The following is a 16,242-nucleotide window of genomic DNA, read 5'->3' as shown; positions in this document are numbered from 1 at the left end:
CCCCATTCGCCTTGGCCCCTTCCCCAGTCCTGGTGTCGCCACACTTTAGATTAACTTTGTTTTTTGGCTTGATCTTCTGCACCTTCCTTCCCTCCCGTTGCTGCATATTCCGGGGTTCATATTCAATCTCAGACGCATACCCTTCTGCAGCTGACTCGGTTTCGTTTCCCTTCTGCCTCTCTTCTATTCTCCATCCCCACTTATTCGTTTCTCCCCTCGACCTTTTTCCTCCCTGTCGGCCATGGTGGCGACAACAGCAACACCCGCCATGCAAGCGCCCGCGGGGCAAACATCGACCCTCGACGGGCCGATGACGGATGCGCAGTGGGAGTTTGTCCGGACAGGTGCCGGATTGGTTGGAGGAGCGACGGTGGCGCTGGCGCTGCGGATATGGGCGCGGGCGGGAGTGATGAGGCATTTCGGACTGGACGATTGTAGGTCTTTTTTCCTACGAAAGAAAGAAAGAAAGAGTTTTGGTTACATCGATGTTGTTGTGAAGTGGCAAATGACGGAGGAATGAATGGAACGTTTTAACTGATTTGTATTCTTCGTGTTTGAACAGATGCGGTTGTGGCAGCCTGGGTAAGAGAAACAACACCAAGAAAAGGACAGGATATGGGGCTGACACGAAGACGGATAGATGCTGAGTGTTGCGTTTTTCGTTTGCGAGGTGCAATGTGAGTATTTTCCTTTGTCCTACCTTGCAAGGTGATGCTGACAGCCATCGAAGGGATGCAGTATGGTTTCGGTTCCCACTTGTGGAACGTGAGCGTTGCGCAGGCGAAGGAGTATGCGATGGTGAGTTTCCAAGACTATGAATTGAGCCGGAATGAAGACTGATTAGGATCAAGTGGAGCATACCAGTGCTCACAACTTATTGGTATGTGAACCTCGCACAGTTGTAATCCCACCTGCTGACAGCATTGTGTTAGCTGGGCGCCGATTCTCTCCAAGTTTTCGATACTTCTCCTATATCACCGCTTGAATCCCAACAAAGCTTTCCGTGTCGTGGTGTACACTGTGATAGCTATTATACTTGGCTATTCACTGGCATCAACGGTGGTGGTATGTATCAAGCATGCTGTCTGCCCAGCTCCAAGTATTAACGGTGGACTTAGGTCGGAGCCATATGCAGACCAACCGACGCTTCCAAGAGCCAATGTCTTAACAACCTCACGCTCATCCAAGCAATTCTGAACATCTCCACGGATGGCCTTGTCGTCATAATGCCCGTGTCTATTATTCACAAGCTTCAGTTCCCGGTCGGTCAATTGATGATCGTGGGTCTGGTAATGGCCGGGGGTTTTCTGTAAGCATACGCCCTACGAAACCGCTCCGAAGTCCCGCGCAGCTGACATGAAGAAAGCGCCGTGGCCGCCGCAATAATACGGCTTATTACAATCCAGAATATCGGCAAACTCGCAGATTACACGTGGGAACAGACCCACGTCTCCTTGTGGTCGTGAGTATTTTTGTCTATTGTGTCCGAATGCAAAACGCTGACAGAGTTACCTCCAGGACCATAGAGATCAACGTCATCATCATCTGCCAATGCCTCATTTCGTTGAAGCCCCTCATCAAACACTACATGCCGAACATGCTCGACGACGGCGTCTACCCGAAATCATCCAACAACCGCGGCCGCAGTCTGAGCAGACTCAGTATCCCCTTCGCCATGATGACCAAAGGAACGACTGGCGTGGTGGGTGGCAGCAGGATATCGAAGGGCTGGTGGAGAAGTCCGAAGAAAGACGAGATCATCATCACGAACACGTACGAGGTGGCAAGTACATACGAGATGCGAATCGGCGGCGGCACGGAGAGCCAGGAAAACATTATCAAGGGGAAGCATTGAGAAGAAGTTGTTCATTTTCTTAGCACTGTTGCTGGCCGACGCCGGGGCGGGACCTGAGTGCGTTATCGTTTCATGGATTTGGGCTGCTAAAGCGGAATATACCCCCGGGGAGCTGGTCGGTGGAAAGAAGGCTTCGTAAGTCAAGAGAAAAGATGGATGGTTCGGGACAGAAACTTACCGAAGCCTTCACTTTGCATTGTGAGCTAATAAGAACATGTCCTCCAAGGTGACTGGAATGGGCTGCGCTCGTGAAGTGGCCGGCCTATGGCAGCACTTGGAGCTACAGATGTTTCTGCATCATCGATGCAAATCACAATCTTCACTGCCAGGTAGGCACGGCTCTTCTCTGCCGTACCTGCCAAAAACTATGAAAATAGACTCACGGGACATTCCTCTGCCGCGTGGCTAGTCTGACGATCCGCACCAACGCCGCGCCCTTCTCCCCGATCAGGCCTCGGGGACAGCTGCAATTGCCTGATAGGGCCAACGCTCCGGCACAACCTCACCACTGCCGCACGCAATCCCCTCCCCACCGCACCACCGTAGATCCGCAATGAAAAAGCCCCTCCCAAACCACTCGCCCCCCGACCGTTCCGCAAAAGCGCCGCCGCCAGCCGTGTGCGGCCCTCCCGCGATCCGTCTGCAGGATCCCACCACACAGGACTACTCGGGCCTTTTTCCGAAACGTCCATCGCCAGCACCAATCATCCTGTCAACCGGTCTGGCTGCCACCATGAACGGATGCTGGATGCTGTTTCGATACCGCGAGGCATGTCCCGCCGTGTCGATCCTTTTTGCCGGCGCCCGGCGCCACCGCTTGTGATTGTACCATATGCAACACCCACTTCGATCTACTGTGACGTGTGTAAATATCAAGTTGGTGAAATGCTTCCGGGCGGGGTGTCCCGTTTGTTTTGGGCTTGGAAAGCTGCATGCATAATCCCGAGAGGTATATCCAAGTCCATTTCCTGGTAAGTCACTGCCTCTGGCCTCTATGAGCACCGTATACCTCTACCCTACACCATCTTCACATCACCCAGCCATCTCCAGATTTTTCCAAAGTACTCATCATCCACTGGCCTGACCTTGCGCAACACGGGCGCAACCTTCTTCGTCTCCTCCGTAGCAAAAGTCCGCCGTTCAATCCCAGCCCCTGCCGACCGACCCTTCTCCCCGTACGCGTCCTTCCAGAGTCCAAGTAGCTTCAAAGCCGGATGCTGCTCCCTCTCCCCACTACTACCACCATCATCCGTCCTTGCCGCCACCTTCTCCAACCGCTCCAACCACACCCTCGGCTCCACGACCTCGAACTCCTCCACCTTCCCCAGCCACTCCAGCAACTGCATCCAATCAGGCTCGCAATGCTCGTTCAAAACGTGATACACCTTCATTTCCCCGCCCTCTCCCATCCCACCCTCTTCTTCTCCAGGAACAGCAACGGCAGCAGCAGCCGAGGAAGAACCCGCCGCCTCGACAAACGCCGCCGCCGCCACATCCACCGGCAGCCACGCCAGCGCCTCGCCCCTCAGCGCGGGCAGGCACCCCGTCACCCGCACCGTGCTCAGCAGCAGCGGCCACGCCTCGCGCGCGTTCCACACGCCATCGCGGGCGTCGCCGCTCAGCTGGCCGACGCGGAAGACGGCGATATTGCGGCTCTTACTGTTCGCACGCTGCTGCCGTTGCTGGTGTTCGTGCGCGCGCTGGCAGATGCGTTCGGCGACCCATTTGGAGCGGGAGTAGCCGAGCGGGGAGGAGGCGGTGGGGGAGGAGGAGTAGGGGAGGGGCCGTTCGGAGACGCGGGACGAAGGAGAAGAGCGGTAGTTGGCTGCGCTGGCGACGGAGGAGCAGAAGGCGAAGAAGGGCGGGCGAAGGCGCGGGGAGCGGAGAGCGAGGGCGAGGAGGTTGTGGAGGCCTTTTTGTAAGTGACGGTCTGGTTAGCTTCGTCTACTCTTTTCTTTTACGGGTGAAGTGTGCTTTTGTTGCTTGCTTGCTTGCTCACCGGCGATGTTGTCCTTCTCGAAGCTGCGCAGCCGCATCCGGAAGTTCACCGACCACGCGATGTGCATGACGACGGTGGTTTCGGCGGCGATTCTCGCGTACGTCTCGCCGGTCAAGCCGAGGTTGGCTTCGCCCAGTTGGGACTGCAGGACTACGATCTTCGAGTTGCCGGCGTGCTCGGACGCCGTCAGGCCTGGGAGACGCTTTTCGGTGAGGGCTTTGTCGACGCGTTCGCGGGCGGCGTGCGCGTCGGAACCGCGGGCTAAGCAGTAGATCTTGGAGGTTTGGTTGGAGGCGCGGTATAGGTGCAGGATGTGCGCTCCCAGGGCGCCGGTGGCCCCGGTCAGGACCTGTGTTCGTGAGCGGAGGATCATCGTTACTAGGCAGTATGGTGTTACTTACGACGACGTCTCGATTGCCTTGGCCGTTGACAGCGCCATTGGTTGTTGTGGAGCCATCTTGCCGTATGCCGTCGAAGTTACCGTACTTCTCAACAAGGCTAAGCATAAGCTCAAGTTCGTCTTCGCTCTCCTCGTACGATTCCCCATGGCGCAGCTTTAGCATAAAACTGCTTAGTCTATGAAAGGGGTTCAGCTTCGTTATTCTTAGTCTGAACCGACAGTCGTGACATACCTCTGGACCGTACCGCAGTCTTCTACAACACTCAGCGGCAGTTCCGAAGAAGACTTTGGAAGGAGCTGCCGGGAAGTTCAGTTACACGCTCAAAAATACCGTGACAAAACCTTACCTGATTCAAGCCATATCGTATCTGCATGCACGCAACGGAGTCAACGCCATAAGAAAAAAGATCGTCATCCTCACCCAGCTTCCCCGGCTTTGATACCACACTCTCGATCAAACCAACGATGAATCCTGCCACATCCTCATCCGGTATCTTGGAGCCGTCTCCAACACTAAGCTTGCTATAACTACTCTCGACCAGATCAGCATACTTCTCCTCGGCCTTCCCTCTCATAACAGTCCCCTTGCTACTCTTCTCCAGAGCTCCTGGATCATGGGCCATCGGCACCAGCATATTCCGCGGTATCCGCGCGTGCTGCTGACTCTCCTCATTGAGTTTTTCAACCAGCGACTTCACGGCATCAATCAACCCCTCATCAGACATGACCGCAGAGCTTTCACTTCGAAACAGTAGCGCACCGGGGAATGGCCGTCCATTCCCGAAGATCAAGACATCGTCGAGGAGCGGACTCGCCGTCATGGCCGACTCCAGGGGCGAGGGGTCGAACTTCTTGCCCGTGATGAGAGTGAGCTGCGCGTCGGCGCGTGAATGGTACTTCCAAGCGTCTGGAATCGTCGGATGCGGGATCATCAGGTCCGCCGTGGCGAACGAGCCGTCCTCTCTGTTACTCTTCGCCTGTTCCAACAGTAAGTAATTCTTGTCAGCCCCATGTTCCCAAAAACCAAGACACAGGTACTCCAGTCTCCACCAAAGCACAGCAAAAAAGCGCCACTCACCATATGCGGCCACCCCTTCAACACCACCAACTCCGCCAGCCCATCCTCCCTTCGCTCAAACCGCAAGTACTCCCCACCAGCCCCACCGCACCTCAGATACTGCCACTCCCGATCTCCCTTGTCGTACTCCCGATGCGACGACATCAGGAACCCGCACTCCGCACTCCCGTACCGCGACACCAGCCTCACGCCGCGCTCGACCAGTCGATCGCCCACGTCCGCCGGCAGCGCCGCGCCGCCCACGCCGACGAGCGCCATGCCGCGCAGCCGCGCCAGCCCCGCGCCCGACGCGTCGGCGTCGAGGAGCTGCAGCACGTACGGGACGCAGGAGAAGTAGCGGACGGGCGGGCAGTACCCGCCATCATCATCCCCGCCCGAGCCTTTGGACGGCGACGAGATTGCGGACTCCAGCGCGGCGGCGTCGAGGCACGCGCACACGTTCGCCGCCGTGACCGGCAGCGCGTGCGCGGGGAACAGCCACGCGGGAGCGCCTGCCGTCCACGCGCGGAAGCAGTCGGCGATGCCGCCATGGTAGAGCGGCGTCGTCGTGAAGGTCGCGGCGCCGTCGCGGCCGGCGCCGGGGAGGGCCTGCGGCAGCGCGCACGCGGCGCCGCGGTGCGTTTGCGGGATGGGCTTGGGCAGGCCGGAGGAGGTTCCCGAGGTGTGGAAGAGGAAGGCGATGTCTGTTTGCTGGATGGGGTGCGCGGGGAGAGTGGAGGGTTGGATTGGCGTTTTGAGGGAGGAGAAGAGGTCGGTTGGGATGACGGAGGAGAGGGGGATGGTGGAGAGAGTGCTTGTTTCGGCGATTTTGGCGGTTTTGGCGGCCAGAGTTTCAAGGGAGAGGTCGTGGAAGAGGGTTGAGGCGGAGCAGAGGCGGAGCAGATGTGCGATGGCGGGCGGCTGGCATTGCGGCGCGACCAGCAGCACGGAGTGGCCGAGGCGGATCAGGGCCAGCCAGATGAAGACGAAGGTGGGCGAGCTGGGAGATAGAAGACCGACGGTTTGCCTTCCGTTGAGGTGCTCTCCAAGTTTGCGGTTGATGATGTCGGCGACGAGGAGAGAGCCATTCTGGAGTTCTGAGAAAGTGATGGTCCAACGCTTCAACTGCGGCTTTGGGGACGACGAATTGCCAGGTTGGGAGGGAACATCACTCGGCGCATTTTGGTCGTTGACAGGCTCGAAAAAGCCAACAGCCGGCTTATTTCCCACCGATTGCGCCTGTAGATCCAAAAACTCGTTGATGTTGTTGAAGCTCGATTTGCCTCCGCCCAAGCTGGCAGCTTGGCCAAGCGTGCACACGAAATAATTGGTGTCCATTAGGTCGAGGCTGTGAGAACAAGGAATGTGAGAGTGAAAGTGTAGATGCTGTAAAACGAAAGAAGAGATCGTTGTGGGTTGGAATGCGCATTGAGTTTAGTTCGGAAAGTGATGAGATCATCTCCCTGGCACCAGCAACTGCTCGAGCTGCAACCGAATGCCTCCCCGTCTGCTCCATCAATCCAGAACGAAGATGTTCTTCTGATCTTGCATCTCAGCCATGACACCACCAATGGCCTGTAAGACGCGGGAGATGGCTTGCCGAGAATCTCCTTTGCCATCACGTTCCCCGCGTTTAACGGTACGTCACCGGCCCGGCCCGGGGCTGAAATGGTCGATTCGGGCAAGTGGACCCGGGCCTGGTATCACAACAAACGGAGCCATGGCTCGTCAGTCTCGATAAGTTGGCGTTTGATCGACATAGGTCACCGCCTCCTCGAGCATGCGAACGAATCGGATTGTCTTGGCTGAAAGCGCGATTTAAATATCTCGCAGCGCTATCAACCCGCGCCAAACCCCCACTTCGTCGTGTACATCGCCTCGGAATACTTAACAGAGATGCAAGAAGAAGACAAGTAAGATCTTTGTGCGTGCTGAGCCACTTTTTTATTGGGTGGCCATCCACTACCTAAAAAGGATATGGGCAAACTCTGGCACCCTGAGGAAAGACGGAAAAGTATATCTAGCAGACCAGACACGACATCCCTTGCCAAGCACTTTCACATGAGCGGATTTTGCTCTTACTGCCTTGTGATACAGTTGTGCTCCGCCTCCTTGGGCACGATGTCCGTTTCTGAATGAAAACAAATCGCTGTATATCACTTAAAACAAATCATTTGCCTCTAACGTCACGCGCTGGACAATACATACGCGAGTGATTCATACTTCATCCTCACAATGGACCCTCAGCCTCACGCCGCCATGCGCGAAATCTCAGACGAGGAGGCCAGTATCGGCATTCTTCACCCTCTCCCCCGGGCGGTGCACCCGAAATCACTGGTCTCCTGCACCGGCGCCTTATCTTCTGGACGACCCATAGCCGCCATCACGCAGCCGCGCCCATCATCTCGCCCTAATAGCAATACCTCGCTCTTCGATCACCCCTACGACTGTATATCCTCTCCCATGAGGACATATGAAAACCACGTCTACCACTCGATCATACCGAAAACTTGCTTCAGTTCCAATTGCCCAGCCTCATCATCATCACCGTCTGCGGGGCCATTCTCGTCTTCGCCACCACCACCACCATCGGCTCCGCCACCGTCCATGTCTTCATCCTCGCACAGCACGACTCTAAAACCGGCCACCCACTTCTACCACCACCACCAACATCACCGACTCCCCCGCTGCAAATTCACGGCTCCTCCCCCTTCCCCTGACAACAGCAGCAAGCGCAGCAAAACACACCACCGTCATCACTTTCTTCCCGTACCCCACCTCCACCTCCACCCCTCCCCGCCCTCCCAACCCGACGACCTCCCCCTTAACGCCCTACAGTCCATCCGCCCCTCCAGGCTCATCCGCCTCACCTCTCCCGCAAACACCACCAAGGACGACGCCATCAACGATGCTTCCAAATCAATCCACCGCGTCGACATCCGCACCTCGGCTCCACCATCATCTCCACCATACCGCCATCCGCATAATCAAGCCGACTCTGACTCCCCCGGCCCGTGGGCGACGACGTACTCGCCCCAGGCCTCACCGCGGCGGTGCTTCACCATAGTCATCACGCTCGGCGTCGTCGTCTTCGTCGTGGCCGTCACGTTGGCGGTAGTGTGTTTTGTGATGGAGAAGTGGGAGGAGTGAAGCGTTGTAGGCAGGGACACTGGTGATGGGGACGTTGATGATTACGACTACGTTGATCAAGGTTGCGCGGTTGAAAGGAGAATCGTTGGCGATCTGCCGTGGCTCAACCATACAGGCGGGAAGCGATGCATTCCGCTTGCTGGATAGTTCCGGTGAGATTTCACATTAGGGAGAGAGACCTAGGAAAAGGGGTGTTTGCCCTACAATTCACATATCTCGAGCCCGACGGAAACGTGCCGAACACCTGTCGTGGAATGAAGTCTCGGAACCGTCTATTAGCTTTTGCCTTGGCTTTCCTATTTCTCTAAAACTTCATGGTCAAAAGTCCCATGGCCCCCCAGAGTCCTGCCATCCAAGGACCAGCGAAATGGAGCTTACAGATTACCTGATCCATAAATGCTCGACTGGTCAATATCCAATAGAGACGCTCGAAATCAAGTCTAAATTTCCTTTTATCTTTCTAGTACGTTCTGGAGTTCTCGATCTTCGTGACGAGGATATCAGAAGCGCCGATGCTTGCGAGATCGTCCATGACGGTAGCAATCTTCTTGCGCTCAACCATGGCCTGGACAGCAACCCATCCGTCGTCTTCGAGCGAGGTAATGGTAGGGGCGCGCTTTCCGGGGGTAATGTCGCGAGCACCAGCGAGTTGGTTGCGCTCGATGTTGTAGGTGCAGAGAACGTATTTCTGGGCGGCTGCAAACACGTATTAGTGACCATGACGTAGCATTTGATATAACAAATCCCTTACTGATGACACCGCGGATACGGGCAGCTATTAAGTCGACGAGCTGCGGGTTTGAAGGCTTCTTGGACTTGACGAGAATAGCGGTCGTCTCAACAACAGTCGAGATGGCCTTGAGGCCAGCGGCACGCATAGTCTCGCCGGACTCTGTGGAGCACGAATCCGTTAGCACGATGCCCCTCGAATCGGACACTCTCCCTATTCTTCCACTCACCAACAAGATCCACAATGCCGTCCGCAACGCCCAGAGCGCATGCTGCCTCCACACTGCCACCGACGTATTTGATGTTGGTCTTGAGCTTCTCTCCCGCGTCAATGCCCTCCAGCTGTCTGAAATATTGCTCAGTAAGGTTGGTGAAGCTGGTAACGACATTGCGGCCGATCAGCTGCTTCGGGTCGGCGACGTCGCCCTTCTCGGGAACCTGGACCTGGAGCTTGCAGCCGCCGAAGTCGAGGTCGAGCACCTGCTCGACGCCGGTGGTGTCGGTGGGCGGCGAGACGGCCTCGTGCTCGGCGACCTGATCGCGGCCGGTGATGCCCAGGTCGACGCGGCCCTCGCCGACGAAGGTCGGGATGTCGGCCGCGGGCAGGAAGACGAGCGCGATAGGGTGGTTCTTGACCAGCGCGATGTCAAGCCTCGAGTGGCGGTGGAACTGGATGTCGGAGCCCTTCAGCAGGTCCAGGCAGGCTTGGTGAAGGCGGCCCTCTGTTGTGTGTCGGTCACGCCGGCGTCAGCAGGTTGTTTACTTCGGGTCGGACGGGAAGAGGCCTTGCGCGGGCGGTGTACGGACTCTTGGGCACGGCGAAGAGAAGACGGTCATTGAGGCTAGCGGGAAGGTTAGCGATGCGCGCGAGCTGGCAAGAGTGCGTATGCGAAAGGCCCAACTCACTGGTTGACGAGATCCATGGTGTCCAATCGCAGGAGGAAGTTCGTGCAGAGTCTGTCTTAGGTTTTGGGCACGAGAAGAAGAGTACAATGGTTGTACAGAGGTCGCGGGGTTAGGTACGCCCAATTGGTTCGAACGAACGACACTGCGGATCCGGCGGGCGTGGGTATGTTCGGCGTGACGGGTGGTGTTGCGGAACCACGATAATTTCTGAGTGAGTCAAGCGCCGCGCTGGTGGGGTCTTTCCGCCGCGGAGATGACGATGCCTGTTACTCGTCGGGTGCGCGACACGCGGTGCAAAGTTCGGACATTATTCGCTGTGCAAGAGCTCGAATGAAAACGCTAAATATGTCCGGCCGAGAGCTCCTGTCGCTGAGCTCCGGCGTCGGGCAGCGCCGTGTACGGCCTTGGGGAGGCTGTTCCGCTACGCTATCGCGGGGGCCTCAGGCGTTTGGCCGACGGCCGGCAGGGCTGGCGGGCGGATCAGAGCGCGCCAAGAATCGCGCGGCCGCACTTTCGAAATTCCAGCTCCACATCTCGAAGCAACGCCAGCACCGACGAATATCCAACCGCGACACCAGACTGCTCACCGACCACCGCCCCTCTCGATACCGATACTACTACGTCGCATTGACCGAACTCGCACAAAATGGATAGCGCCAAGGTTCCCGTGAAGCTCGTCAAGGTCACCCGCGTCCTCGGCCGCACAGGTACGCCGTCCTGCCTCGCACACTACCGCCTCGCTTGCCTCTGTCCCCTCGCTACGACTTGCGCCATCGCGTCTACAATGAAACCAAGGACCTCCTGGCTAACATGATACCTGTGCTGTGAACAGGCTCCCGTGGCGGTGTGACCCAGGTCCGCGTCGAGTTCATGGACGACACCACCCGCAGCATCATCCGCAACGTCAAGGGCCCTGGTATGCCGCTCCCCCCCGCCGACCGTTCACTGCGAAAACACATCGTCCCACACGCGCGAATCGGAGAAAGGAATGAACCGCTAACGTCCATGCCTACACAGTCCGTGAGAACGACATCCTCTGCCTTCTCGAGTCCGAGCGCGAGGCCAGGAGGCTCAGGTAAATGCTGCCCGTCGCTGCCGGTATCGCCATCATCGTCCTCGCACTCCACTATACTCCGGAAGTCGTTGGTCGCCATGGCGCTCTGCGGCTGGATTGGTGGTGATTAGGGGAGGAACGTCGGGTGCTTTGGCAATTTTTTTGTACGGACACCTCAAAAAAGATAAAGGGCACTTCTTGATCGGGAACCTTGAAAGTTTGGGTCGGTGTTTTTTCTTCATTGCTTGCAACAAAGCGGCATCGGCAAACTCGGGAGTCATGCGGAAAAAGACATGGGAATGAATGCATGATCTGATACTGTGGCTCCTGTTTTCGAAGTCTGGACACATTTTGTGATTGCGCCATTTTACGGGGAAATACTGACCGTCGAAAGCAACGCATACCTCACAAGATCAGATCCAGGAAAATGCATGAAATACTACTCCTGCCAGCTAATCATGTCACTCTTCAACTGGCTGAGTTGAGCCTGATCGATTGTTCAGTGAGGAGCCAAAGCTCACCCCCGCTTTTTTGTGAAAAGAATCATCGCATAAGCTACTAGTACTCTTGATAGCTTTAGGCCGCCACTACTATCAAATTCCAGCCCCATCTTAGTTTCTCGCCACGTTTAAGCAATACTCCGAGCTCGACGCCTACCTCATCCAGAGCCTGCACCCAACAGCCTCTCCAAGTCGGCCACTCTCGCACCTCTATCTTTCTTCTTCTCCTTACTCTTCTCCGAGAAAGCCAGACGCATCAGCTTCCTCTTATCCTCCTGAATCCTCAGCACGTTCTCCTCGACCGTGCCCTCCACCACCAGCCTAAACACCGTCGTCTCGCGCTTCTGGCCAAGCCTGTGGACACGGTCGACGGCCTGGTCCTCGATCGCCGGCGCCCACCAGCTGTCGGCCAGGACGACCTGGCTCGCCGCGACAAGGTTGAGGCCGACGCTGCAGACGGCCAGCGACGCCAGCAGGACGGTGCACTGCGGGTCCGTGTCGAGGGCCTCGAGCGAGGCGTCACGCGCGAGCGCGGACATGGTGCCGTCGATGCGGGCGAAGCGGATGCCGGCAGCCGTGAGCTGGGGCTCGACGATGTCGAGGAAGCCGGTCCACTGGCTGAAAACAATCGTCTTGATGCCCTTGTCCTTGGACGCCGTGGCCTTAATGATCTTGAGCAGCGCCTCGATCTTCGAGCTGTTCGCGTCGACGTCGATGGGGGGAGGGGCCGGAGCCTCTCTGGGCGGCCGGACGAGCGTCCCGGTGCTGGGGAGCTCGGCGCGGCACATGGGGCACTTGTGCTGGCCTTCGATGACGCGCTCGATGCAGCTGTAGCCAAAGGCGTGCGCGCAGCAAGTGATGACGGCGTCGTGGAGCGGCTCCAGACAGATGGGGCAGTCCTCTTGCGAGTCGATGCTCAGCTGGAGCATGGCTTGGAGAGCGGCGCAGTTTTCGGGTGTGAGGTCTACTGTCTTTTGTTCCGAGAGCAGCTCCATGAGTCCGGTGATGCGCTCTTCACCGCAGAGCTTCCAATGGTTGCATACCTGGCGTAGGCGCAGGAGGATCTCGAGAAGGTGACGGTAGGTCTTCGCGGCGTCATGGCCAGCAAGGTTTTGACGATATCGATCGAGTGTCCCCTTCGCCTGAGCCTCCAAGGCATCGTATTTCTCTTGTTCGTGGGGCAAGAGCTTGATACGGTGGACGTATTCCGATAGCTCTGGCAGGCGAAGGTCGATGAAGGGCATATCCTTTCTCCTCCTGAGGCAGATACTGCTCATCAGCATCTGCAGCAAGAAACTGCCATGTTCGTCTCCTTGGTTGACAGGGCGGATCAAGGCGCCGTTGAAAAGCTCAAACCGGTCTAGTCCACCAGAGAGACGGATGAACTTGGCTAAAGAGTACAGGTCCTTCAGAGTGTTTATGATCGGCGTACCCGTAAGCACCCATCTCGAGCGTGCGAGCAGGTTGCTAGCAGCAATAGCTTTCTTCGACGCAGGGTTCCGGATGTTGTGTCCTTCATCAAGCACAATTCTGCGCCAATGAACAGAGAACAAGCCATTGCTCCTGGGAACGCTCTGCGAGCTCTTGCCTTGCTTGGCCCAGAACTCTGTCATGACTGTCTCGTACGTCGTAACGACCACGTCGTAGTCGGCGATTGTCTTGTGGTCAATAGGCCTCTTTCGAGTGCCATGGTACGTCAAGACTCGGAGCTCATGCTCTGGCTTAACATGGCGCTTAATCTGAGAGCTCCAGTTGCTCATGACGCTCAGAGGCGCGAGGATCAACGTAGCCTTGCTAGTGTGATCTTCCTTGTTCAAAGCACGGTCTGCCATGATCAGGGAAATCATTTGAACGGTTTTGCCCAAGCCCATATCATCGGCTAGGATGCCGCCGGAAGCTAGTTCCGGGAGCTTGTCCTTGATCGAGTAGTTCGTGCAGATGTTGGTGAACACGTTTGCCTGATGCGGTGCGCGCCTCCACAGTTGCACGACATCTGCAGATCCTGCAGCAGGAAGCTGAGGAGTTTCGTGATCAAGCAACCATTGCAGGCCCTGCAACTGGTACGGCAGCAGCTCAGCTGAAATTTCCGTGGGCTGCTTAGCCATCGGAAGACTCTGAAGATCGGTCTCCTGGGCACCGAATTTCTCAACCATCTGATCGACGTTCCGCGGGTTGAAACGTTCACTCTCGCCCACAATGTCATCGAGACTTTGTTCGTACGCTTGCGAGGAGCCGGGCGCCGCCCCGGTGGCCCACTGCTCATTGGACTTGCCTTGTCGGGCAGTGCCTTTCTGTTTCTTGGCAGCTTGCTGTGCCGCTTTGATCCTGTCTCGCTCGGCTTTCTCGTTTCGCTTGAACGCATCCAACGGAAGCCTATCCGCTTTCATTTCGTTGGTCAAGTTCAAGCGCTCAACAGGATCACTGGTCCCGTAGAGTTTAACTGCGATAGGCATGTCAAATGTGCCTTTGTGGCCAGTGATCACACCCTCTACGATTAGGGATCTGTTATCCATGTAGCGGGAAAGCTTTGCAGCTATCTGGCGTGGGATGTGGCCGATTTGCTGGCTCTGGACGTTGAGCACTTGAATGGCATTGCCGTCATACTGTAGTGAATTAGCGCAGTGTAAGCGAATGCTCTTCTGTCAGTTGGGTGACTAGAAAGTCTTGGTGGAGAAAATAGGTTTTGATGTTCGCAGCAACGCATTGTTAAGGTATGCGTGTGATCAGAGGGTTGGTTCTTCACGCCTGCTGGTCACCGCTTGTGCAGTAGAGGGTGTATCTTCGGTCATGTGCTAGTGGCTCGTAGGGCTCATGGTGCCCGGCAGGATTCAGCCGGAGGAATATTCCGACCGTTGTACGGTACCGTGATTGACAATGCGCTAAAGCTTCCTGTCGATGACGACAGCCCTTCATGACAAACCGTGAGAGAAGAGGAAGATTGGGGCAGCTAGATGTGAGGAAAAGAAACCAGGCTTACTGGATTGTGCGGCTCTCTGCGCAGCATGACCATTTCGCCAATGGTAGCATAGCCGTTGTAGTACCTCACGCCAACGATTTTGGCATTGAGGGTACCTAGACGTGGAAATCTTAGCGTGCATCTCTGCTGGCCAGTAGGCTATGAATACCATAGAGCATGTATTGGATGAAGGCGCGGTCGTTGTACTCCTGCGAAGGGTCGACGACTTCGTCCTCGTCCAGGACGCCCTCGTCCCATTCGCCATCGTCCGGGCGGCTGCCGATTGGAACGTCACCTAGCCGGGGATTCTTGCGCGTCTGCGAGCCGATGTCGGCCGCGGTCAGATCAATTGTACGCTTGCGGTTTGATCCTGCCATCGTGATGCACGCCGTCCGAAGCTGGAAGCGACGTTGGTGTTGAGCAGATGGGGCGGGTGTGTGGGACTGGGTGTCGCGTCTCCTTGCCTGCGCGAACGTGGAAAAGCTCGAAAGGCCACCGTTTCGCGTCCGTCGATCCGCGGAACAACGCCGTTTCACGTGATGAGGCTGAAGGCATGGCGTGGAGGGCGGCGAGGTGAGACAAGGGCAGGCTCTCGCTTGACCGGTGGTCACCTTGCAGTCCCCGCAATTGCGAGTCTCGCAGGTAACAACGCGCAGTCAGGGCTCTAGGTGGCCCACGCAGCAGACAGCCTGGAGGAGCCCCTTTGTTGTGCAGCATGCAGTGCGTGCGTGTTTGCGACTGACCGGCCACACGAAGAACGCTCGCCCTTCGGCCACGCGTATGGGACGAGGGCGGCCGTCGTGGTCGAAGTCACTTGTCACTTTCCCATGCCCGGGGCCTGCGAGACATGGGTAGGTAGGAAGATCGGGCGCAGCTGGCCGCATCGAGCGCACTGGCCGGGAGGCCTCGGTCAGCTGCACTGCTGGCAACCCAGCCCATCGCATCACATCTGGGTCCGTGGTCGCAGAGAACGCCGGCTCGACACGCCTGCTTCCCCGCGACACCCACCGGCCAGGGTCTCGTCAAGCGCAGTGATTCGCCCGCGCGTGGCGCATCCTTGCGTCGCTGAGGAGCTGCAGCGTGCAGGCAACCGCAAGGGTCTGCAGGCAGAGAGATTAGAGCGCGCTATCACGGCAGGCGGCTAAGCAGCAGCAGCAGGAGCAGGAGCATCAGCACCTGGGTCGCGGCGGGCGTGGGCTTGGGCTGCGCGCGGCAGTATTGCGGCATCTCCAGCGCGTCTGCTGCCAGCGACCGCGCACTAGTGTAAGAAATGATGGCAAAGGCGTGATCACGACTGGCCTCTCGGGCATGCGCCACCAGCGAGTGCTCTCAGCAGCCGTCGCGGAGGCTGAGGCGCTGGGAGCGCGATGACGGCATTCGCTTTGGGCTGCTCGCGATGCCTGTTCTTTTAAAAGGTGCAGCGCCCTCCGCATGTTACTTATCTTCGTATCTTAGCGCCCTATCGACAAGTGACCCGTGACTCGTCGTGCCGCCGCAAGCTCCCCGGCCGCGACCTCTCGCGCAGACCGACTGCTCGCCCTCCACTTCTAACCGCAGCACACCTCCCCTAAATACGCCCTCTGCTCGCCCCCCGGCCTCCCCTCGCCATCCCCGCGCTTCTTTTTCCTTTGTTCCT

At 57.4% G+C, this 16,242-nt stretch overlaps 5 protein-coding genes across 5 annotated transcripts; 2 read left to right on the top strand and 3 right to left on the bottom strand.

The window, feature by feature from the left end:
• Window positions 1-1,226: 1,226 nt before the first annotated feature.
• Window positions 1,227-1,855, top strand: SLS55_007486 (uncharacterized protein; the record flags this gene model as incomplete). The annotated part of the gene is made up of 2 exons (XM_066778903.1): window positions 1,227-1,302; window positions 1,527-1,855. 2 exons carry the CDS (start codon window positions 1,227-1,229, stop codon window positions 1,853-1,855), a joined length of 405 nt encoding a protein of 134 aa, XP_066631340.1.
• A 1,934-nt stretch (window positions 1,856-3,789) lies between these two features.
• SLS55_007485 (putative NRPS-like protein biosynthetic cluster) lies at window positions 3,790-6,649 on the bottom strand (the record flags this gene model as incomplete). The annotated part of the gene is made up of 7 exons (XM_066778902.1): window positions 3,790-3,809; window positions 3,855-4,203; window positions 4,256-4,430; window positions 4,487-4,551; window positions 4,602-4,861; window positions 4,919-5,231; window positions 5,333-6,649. The coding sequence occupies 7 exons, from the start codon at window positions 6,647-6,649 to the stop codon at window positions 3,790-3,792; spliced, it is 2,499 nt and encodes an 832-aa protein (XP_066631339.1).
• Window positions 6,650-8,921: 2,272 nt separating this feature from the next.
• On the bottom strand, window positions 8,922-10,113 carry HIS1 (ATP phosphoribosyltransferase (ATP-PRTase) (ATP-PRT); the record flags this gene model as incomplete). The annotated part of the gene is made up of 5 exons (XM_066778901.1): window positions 8,922-9,157; window positions 9,213-9,353; window positions 9,421-9,912; window positions 9,998-10,032; window positions 10,097-10,113. 5 exons carry the CDS (start codon window positions 10,111-10,113, stop codon window positions 8,922-8,924), a joined length of 921 nt encoding a protein of 306 aa, XP_066631338.1.
• A 629-nt stretch (window positions 10,114-10,742) lies between these two features.
• Window positions 10,743-11,175, top strand: RPS28A_1 (40S ribosomal protein eS28; the record flags this gene model as incomplete). Its single annotated transcript, XM_066778900.1, has 3 exons — window positions 10,743-10,803; window positions 10,929-11,012; window positions 11,114-11,175. The coding sequence occupies 3 exons, from the start codon at window positions 10,743-10,745 to the stop codon at window positions 11,173-11,175; spliced, it is 207 nt and encodes a 68-aa protein (XP_066631337.1).
• A 633-nt stretch (window positions 11,176-11,808) lies between these two features.
• Window positions 11,809-14,983, bottom strand: SLS55_007482 (uncharacterized protein; the record flags this gene model as incomplete). Its single annotated transcript, XM_066778899.1, has 3 exons — window positions 11,809-14,253; window positions 14,628-14,722; window positions 14,776-14,983. 3 exons carry the CDS (start codon window positions 14,981-14,983, stop codon window positions 11,809-11,811), a joined length of 2,748 nt encoding a protein of 915 aa, XP_066631336.1.
• Window positions 14,984-16,242: the final 1,259 nt, after the last annotated feature.

This window comes from Diplodia seriata (genome assembly GCF_021436955.1).
Source record: "Diplodia seriata strain FDS-637 chromosome Unknown scaffold_7, whole genome shotgun sequence".
NCBI lineage: Eukaryota > Fungi > Ascomycota > Dothideomycetes > Botryosphaeriales > Botryosphaeriaceae > Diplodia > Diplodia seriata.
Note: the sequence above shows the minus strand (reverse complement) of the source record. Positions and strands in the feature narration are given on the sequence as shown.